This window comes from Protopterus annectens, chromosome 10.part0 (genome assembly GCF_019279795.1).
Source record: "Protopterus annectens isolate FY-2018-M chromosome 10.part0, PAN1.0, whole genome shotgun sequence".
Lineage (NCBI taxonomy): Eukaryota > Metazoa > Chordata > Ceratodontiformes > Protopteridae > Protopterus > Protopterus annectens.
Genome location: NC_056744.1, coordinates 868,761,950 through 868,770,607, shown reverse-complemented (window position 1 = coordinate 868,770,607; position 8,658 = coordinate 868,761,950). Strand labels below are relative to the sequence as shown.

The 8,658-nt window shown below is 39.6% G+C and overlaps 1 protein-coding gene across 5 annotated transcripts in view; it reads right to left on the bottom strand.

Annotated features, from left to right (window-relative positions):
* The window catches only part of BTBD8 (BTB domain containing 8), a 1,983,533-nt gene that overhangs the window by 868,121 nt on the left and 1,106,754 nt on the right, over positions 1-8,658 (bottom strand). For all 5 annotated transcript variants that reach the window (XM_044085661.1, XM_044085663.1, XM_044085662.1 and 2 more), the window contains one exon: positions 6,538-6,640. In XM_044085661.1, the coding sequence (XP_043941596.1) occupies positions 6,538-6,640 (103 nt within the window). The remainder of the gene's footprint in view (positions 1-6,537; positions 6,641-8,658) is intronic.

The following is an 8,658-nucleotide window of genomic DNA, read 5'->3' as shown; positions in this document are numbered from 1 at the left end:
GTTCTGCTGAGACAGTAAGGTGTCTGAGGCAGGTGCCATGGTGGAAGGTGTGACACATTGCGCAGGAGTGGGTACCAGTGTTGGCGAGGCCAGTCTGGAACAATCAGAAACATTTTTGGTTTGTCCTGTTTGACTTTTAGTAGAACTTTGGAGAGCAGAGGCAGAGCGGGAAAAGCATAGACTGATAGGTTTTTCCAGTTGAATGATAGAGCATCCACTTTCCAGGCTTTTTTGTGATGAGTTCTTGGGCAGAATTTGTCCAATTGATAGTTCTGGGGTGAGGCAAAATGATCTATGTCTGGACTCCCCCATTTGTGTGTCAACATGTTGAAAATCCGTGGTTCCAGTTTCCATTCATGTGGGTCCATGAGATTTCTGCTTAGTTCATCTGCCAGAGTATTCAGCTTTCCTGGCAGGAACTGAGCTTGTAGTTGTACTTGATAGGTCAAGGCTGTGTTCCACAATGCCATGGCTAGTCTGCAAAGGGGGTAGGAGTGGGTACCCTCCTGCTTGTTTATGTACCACATAACTGTGGTGTTGTCTGTCTTTATCAGTAATTGTCCTGGATGAAGGTAGTCCTTGAAGGCTGTCAGTACATTCTGTACGGCTAGCATCTCTTTCTGATTGATTTGAAGGTGCATTTGATTGGAGCTCCATTTGCCCTGAATGCACTTCCCTGCCAGATGAGCCCCCCATGCATAGTCTGATGCATCTGTTGTTAGGGTTTGGGTGGCAGGGGGTGGAGTGAATGGCAGTCCCTTGTTTTGGTGGCAGGCCTCTGCCCACCATAGGAACTCAAGTTGCAGGCAAGGTATGATAGGAATCATTGTTTCCAGGCTGTGACAATGTTGACTCCATAAACTTTTTAAGTACCACTAAAGTTTCCTCATATGCAATCTTGCATATGGAATTAGAAGAATGCAGGAGGCCATGAACCCCAAGGCTTGCAGAATTTGCCTTGCAGATAGCAGGCTTTTTGTGGCCTCGTGTTTGAAGTAAGTTACCAAATGAATTTGCTTTTCTGGCGTAAGGTAAGCCATCTGGGCAGTTGTATTCCAGCTTGCACCCAGGAATGTAATGTTTTGAGAGGGTACCAGTTGTGATTTCTTTTCGTTTATGGTGTACCCTAGACAAGTTAGAACCCTTTTTACAAACACCAGATGCTTTAGGAGAATGTCCTTGTTTTCTGCCTGAATTAGACAATCGTCCAGGTATGGATATATTTGAATATTTCTTTGCCTGCAAAATGTAATTACTGGAGCCAGGCACTATGTGAAGACCCTGGGTGCAGTAGATAAGCCAAAGGGCAGTGCAAAGAACTGGTAATGCAAGTAGCCTGCATTGAAGTGGAGGTATCTTCTGCAAGATTCCCTGAATGAGATATGCAGGTAAGCCTCTTTTAAGTCTAGAGTTACCAACCAGGCATCTTTGCCTAGTATAGGAAGTAACTGTTGAAGAGTCAGCATCTTGAATTTTGGAATGTCCAGAAATGTGTTTAGAATAGATAAGTCCAGAATTGGATGCCATGATTTGTCTTTTCTGGGTACCAGGAAAAGTCTTGAATAGAAACCTAGCCCCTTTTCCTCTTCTGGTACTGGTTGAATAGTCCTCATGTTCATGAGGGACAGTACTTGTTTTTGGGCCTCTGCCCACTGACGGGGGGGGGGGGGGGGGCAGGTCTTGCCATCCGTTTGGGATTGGCAACGTGTGGAAATGACATCTGTATCCCTTGGAAACAATATTTAAAACCCATTTGTCCTGGGTTATAAGTTGCCAGTTTCTTGCATCAAGTGCCAGTTTTCCCCCCAAGGGGCGGCTAAGAGATAAGTGCTTGGTAATTGTAGAGGGAAGTCATTGAGACTGTTTACCATAGGGAGGTGCCTTGTTGTTTTCAGATTTGGAGGTGGAGGCACCCCATTGTCTTGTTCTAAAAGTCCCTTGTGACTGAAACCTGGAGCCTTTGGAATGTCTGGGTTTGACTTGAGTGGCTCTCAAAGGAACTCGAAAGGACCAGTTCTTAGTAGGCCAGTGCCTACTAAATCTTGGAGGTTGCACTTGTAAGAAATCTTTCACAGTTTGCATAGATTTAGGTTTATCTTCCATCTTTTTTAAAACTTCTTCAGCCTTATTACCAAAGAGACGGTCCTGTTGTAAAGGAGCATCCAACAATTTTGCTTTAACATGATCAGGCAGAGTTTGCCCTTTGAGCCAAGCATGCCTTCTTAGCACAGACCCAGTTACAGCAGCCCTGCAAGAGGCTTCCAAAGAATCAAAACCACATTGCAAAGTATGTTTTCCAACTCACCTGAATGCAATAAATCCTGTAAATCTTTATTTTCCACACAGTCAGAAATTAACATAATTTTCTGTTTAAGCAGTCCCATAATATGCTGTTGATATTTAAGCATGTGAAATTGACAGTTTAAAGCCCTGATTGCCAAGGTTGCAGAAGTGTAAACCTTCTTACCCCATCTATCCAGCGCCCTGGAATCTCTATCAGAAGGGGTAGGATTTTTAGCAGTACAGGCCTTAATGCCCTTGGGACCCTGAGAAATGGTTTCACGATCTGCAATAGGATTTTTGAAAAGGAATTTGTGGGAGTCAGGAACCCTGTAGTATCTGTCTGGCTTACAAGGAGCCGGAGGCAGAGAATCAGGAGCCATACTAAATTCTGAAAAAACATAATCAAGAATGTTTAGAACAGGAGGTATAGCCAAAGGTCTATGCTGAGGAAGAAGAAGAAAATCCCTAAGTCTCTTTTTAGATTCAGAGAAATACTGACTTTCCCAGTGGAAATGTTCCCTTAAGGTATGTAAAGTTTCCCCAAAAGAAAAATCCTCAGGGGGAGAAGCAGAAGGAATGGAATTTTCTGCAACAGATTCCTCATAAGTAGGTATAGACAAATCCTGTTCATTAGAAGAATCAGAAGAAATAGAATCCTGTTCAGAAGATTAATAATCACTGTCTTGCCTAGGCCTCTTAGAAGGAGGGGGTTGGCTACCCCTGATCAGAGTAATTAAATCTTCACCCATTTTGATCATTTGTTTTTTAGGCATAGGGGCCTGCACGTGACCCAGGTGTTGGTTTTTTAGACATAGATTTAGATTTTGGCCTTAGTTTTGAAGATGGCGTCGGTCTAATATACAAATCTGTAGGCCTGAAAACACCCTCAAAAGCCGGTGCCTGCACAGCGGCTCGGACCCATCTAAGGTAGAGACATCCGCGGGTTCCATAACTGAAACATCTTGCGGCATACCGGACTCAGAATCGGTCTCAGTAGAGGCCTGCGAATCAGAAGTGGCGGTATCAGGGGCTGCGAAAGCACCTCACTGAGTACCGGCGAACTGGCGACTGGCTTAGGAGAAGCGGCGTTGTCAGTTTTGGACCGCGACGGCCTGTCTCTGTCTTTTTCTTTGCGTTTTTTAGGTATTCCGGTAGTCGGATTGCTAACAGACGACATTTCTGGATAATTAAATCGTGAGCCAAAATATTTAGAAACAAAAATATACCAACGTTTAACAGTGCGTTGATTAAATTTAGCACAAAACCGACAGCAAGGTATGTTGGGGTCAGGGCCTAGGCAAGGAATACAGTACAAATGAAAATCCTTATGAGGTATTTGCTTTCCACAAGTAATGCAATTATTAACTTTTACTGACATCGGTAAGGAGCAAGAAAAAGTTTCCCTAACGGGGTACTTAGCTTTTAGTTGAAGACTTCGGTTCTGAAACTCGAAAACGAAAATTTCAAGAGTCGGCCGACTGGCACTTGCGAACTGCTTCGGGCACCGCACGGCAAGAAAGACTGATGTAATGGCATCGGCTGCATGTTTTATACCCCTGACGACCTGACGTCATGGAAGAAAGGACAGCAACTGATGCAGGACCCAAGACTTTGTTAATCAGGCCGACTGAGGGCAACCTGCCAGCAGATTACCCAAATGTAATGACTGCAACAGTGAAACACAAAGAACATCAGACAGCGGCAGCAGATTGTCCTCAGGTTCTTCATCCAACCCAACAGTGATACCCGGTGGAGGGTGGACAGCAGTAGGATCAAATTGCGCATTTTTGGCTTTCTTTTTAAGCAAAGGCTGAACATCCAGACATGGTAACCTGAGATCCAAAAGCTTCAACTGCTGGTTCTCCAAATAAATGGAAAGATGACAGACAACTGTGGAGAGTCTTGGGGACAAATGCCTGACAAATCTCACACTATGTATGGTCATGGTTAGAACCCAAACAAAAATGCACTGTTGTCTATCTTTACAGGGAAACTGCCTCCCACACACAGTTTCCCTTCCAGGATAACATGTAAACTAAGGTAAAAGGAAGAAAAAAGAATGAAGTTCGAGACCCTAATAGGGTACTTATGTTTAGAATGTTCAGTAGTGGAACCAACTCAGTGAACAGCTTGCAGAACAAATTCAAACAGTGTTCAGACTGGTGGCAAAGAAGATGTTCATTATGTCACATATGTACCTTACTCCTTTCATGTAGGTCATATGTCTGATATGCAGTGCCCAAAAGGTGTAAAGGCTTTGGTATACTGGCCAGATGTTTGGCTGTCATCAGCAGGATATCCCAAGAGTAAAGAATGCTGCAACAGTGATAAGGAAGGACAAACGTTTATGAAATATCCCAAATAGTTACCCATAAATATCATTTTGCATGCATTTAAAATAATAAAGTCTTCTCCATACCTGTCTGTAGTTAAGACTGAACAGTGACAATTTCTCCAGCCTGTTCTTATAATTCAAGTGTTTAACACACATTCTGCCTGGTAAAGCATCTCTGTATCCTGTCTAATTATGTGTGAATGGTTACAGTTACAGACTGATGCCACATATTCAGTCACTGCTGATCTAATCATTGACTTATATCCATCCATAACCCCTTTTCCCATTTTTGTACATGGGGTTGGGGTGTCACTTCAACAGTGACAATCATCGAGGGCCAATGATATATTGGAGGTAAAACCACTGTGTCCCTGCTAATAATTGTCTGGAGGATATTTTGATGTCATAGTAATACCTCTTAATTTTATCTATTAAATTGGGACAACAACATTTTTTACCAATATTAATGACAAATTCATTATGGTCTCAACTTCTTCCAGTATTGCCTTTTTTATATCATATAGGTAACTTGGATAAGAAATACCAAACTTAACACTACTATTTTTCAACATAACCTCCATATAATATGATTCAGACTATGAATCCAAGCTTTCCAGATAATGCTGCATATTAAACCGGTCATCAACATTAGTCAATACAAACCTTATTTTAGAAATGTCTGCATATTTAATCTCCCAGATCTTGATGTACAGAGAAAACTGGACAAAAATATAAAGAATGGCATAAGGCCCAAACAGACCCTTGTGGGATCTCTGAGCTAATCCCCTTAACATAACAGGTAAGCACAGCAATAATAACTTGACAATACTACCTAGCCAGTTTCCAAACCATCTAATCACACAACAGTTTACTTTTTCTACCATTAATCTTAATATCTCATTAAGCTGCACAGTACTGAAAGCCATTGCCAGATCAAGGTAAATCACATCAACTGAAAGCCCTGTATTTAAAGCTTCCCACACAGACTGGTAGAAACTGAGTAAATTTGTTAGATAGGACTGGCCTGCAATAAAACAACGCTGGTATAAGTTCTGAGTGGATTTTAATGTTTCAGTAGTTAAGTCAATTAAGACTATTTCAATGCACTTTCCGAGGATGCATGTCAAACTTGTAGTTTTCAAATTTGTTTCCTAGAAGTGCCTACCTATGTAAAACACTGAACTTCTCTGACAACTCTGCCTATCTAGCTTCTGTCAGACATCCTTGAAGTTATCTCAGCTCTAGGATGCACTTAGAGAAAAAACATATTGTATGCGAAGACAATCTGCCTCCAGCATGAACACTGTTTTTTCCCTTTGTACGGTATTGTCTTCCTGACCTGCCAATATGCAGGCATCTGTGAGGCCTGCATATATTTGAAACTAATGTCTTTATCAGGAAAGAAACAGAGAAGATAAGTGGGTACAAACCTTTATATCATGCTCCACAGGTAACAAAGAGGTAGTGAATGGATGTGGGACCGACAGTTTGTCATCGGTAACACACAAAATAATATAAAAAAACGATAATAGCATTACTCAACAGATTTTGATCAGAGTACAAGCTGTTATAACTGATGAAGCATTTTTGAACATGAAAGCTTGTACTCTGATTAAAATCTTTTAAGCCATGCTACTATCTGTTTTTATGTTATTTTATCTTATTTGAACAGTTATTTCTTTGGGATTGCTGTTTATACATCTATCAGCAGCACATCATAGAACAATTAATGTTTCACCTACTGCTTAAGTCTCTTGAGATCTATGACAGAACATAACAGAATAGTTTGTGCAGTTATCATTCAAAATGCAAAATAAATTCAAACCTCTTAGGATTAAATCTGATTCACTGAGTGAGCTAAATGGTATATGTAAGGCACCTTTCTTCAGTTAAGTTAGAGAAGTCCAGCTTGTACTTACTAGAGACTGAGTTAAGGCATTAAGGCAAGCTCTCTGAAGGTCAGAAGGTAAGCCAGCAAAACTTCTTTCTGATAAGCATTTCACAAAATGCGTAGAAATCCACCTAATAGAAACAAAAGAAACTAAATGACAGACCATTTTATTGGTTTTATTAAATCACATTGTTCAGTGTTTACTATACCAATTTAATCAAACTACAGAAATGGTTACACAGAACTTTATCTGAATAGTAGAGCTTTGATGGAAAAAGAAGCTGACATTTTGTTCTGAAAAACAATAGAACTCCACAGAAAATACACCAAACGCAACAAATGAGTCACATCATCAAAACCAAACAAGAGTGACATGATAACTATAAGAATACATCACATGAGGTTAGAAAGGATTGGGAAGAGAGACTGGATAAGCAATTCACAAAGAAACAATGGGGAAATATATGTATGCCTCCTAAGTATGCAACAAAATCTGGAAGATCTATGATTTTGGCTTGAAAATGTTTACATAGATATTTTTATTTCCCAAGTAGACTCCAGAGAATTTTTTTTCAGGTAGACAGCAAATGTTGGCAGTGCGACAGGGAAGAAAGAGGTACTTGGGAACATATTTTCTTGGAGCCCGTAGGTTGGTGGACTTTGACTGCCTGTGGGATGCACTGTCAGAGATGCTCGGTGGATAGATTGGTGTGATGAGTGGGATGATTCTTCTGAGCTGTGATACAGAATTGCAATTGCCAAGATACGGTAAGGCCTTGCTGTGTCTAATTATGGTGGCTGCCAAAAAAGCAATTACTAGAAAATGGAAATCAAAATCTAAATCAACTATATTAATATGAGTGAATATATTAATAGCAGTGAATATAGTAACAGAGATGAAACAACTGGAATTGGGATCTACAGAAAAATGTAGGAGCAAATAACAGAGAAAAATGGGAACTGTGGGAACAATATAGACGAGGAGGAATGAGGTTTAAAAGAAGGCAGCATTTGAATGAGCTATGTAATGTTTGACTGACCATGATTGGGTAGATAAGTAATGTATATATAATGTTTGCAACTAAGATTATGCCAATATGGCTTGTTTTCATTTATATAAATGTAAGATTGCCTATGTCACAAATGATAATTTAATAAAGATGTTTCTTGCTTTAAAAAAATACTTAAAAAATCAAATAACTTACAAACTATTGCAAGGCATCATGTGAAACCTGAAATGCAGAAGAAATCAGTCCCAAATAGTTGGACTGTCCATTCATACATTGAGAAATATTCAGTGTCATTTTTACTAGTAATTATAGAATTATGCATATATCTTCATAATTCTGTAAGAGTCTAAAATAAGTATTCAGACAGGAATGTCATCATGTGAAAGCTTAGTTGTGGTTAACATAAGTGTTCTAATATATATCGAGGTTGTATAGTTTTCAAAATTTGACAATTTGTAAAAGTTTAGCAAAAAATATAATTCTGTGTTTGTCTGTATTATAATATATTATTGTATTTATTTGACAGTTTGTTTACCGGGATAGTACATTGGGTTAAGAAGAGCCCATTTTCAAAGGAGTCCTGGGGAGAAAAGCTCCATGAACAACAATATAATATGAAGACAATGCATTTACATTTATGTAATACTATTGAAGAACTATGGTATTACACAACATGACAAAAAATCCACGATTGCAGTGAAAATACAGTCAAAAAAGCAAAAGGTAAAATTACATAAACACATACATAAGTCAATTAAAATAAGAAAAATCCATTGGTGCATATTCCTGTTAGATTTGTTTAAATGTGAAATAACACAGGGTTGACATTACAGTTTTACATGAAATCTTAGCAGAGTTAAAGTAGGATAGGGGGATAAGAGGTGTAATTGTTGAATGTAAGAAGGGTGGGACAATAAGACAAAAAAGTAGAGCAAGAGTAGGAGTAAATGAGAAAAATGAAGATGGTTGTAGTCAGAGAAGCTCAGTATGATGAAGAGAAGTAAAGGAATATGAGAAATGGGGAAAAAAGGGTTGAGTCAGTGGGATGACAGCAGGAACAATTCCAGAGGGTTTTGAGATGGGAATGAAGCAGGGTCTTAATGGTTGAGTGGTTGTCTGTAGTACGAATAAAAGGTGGC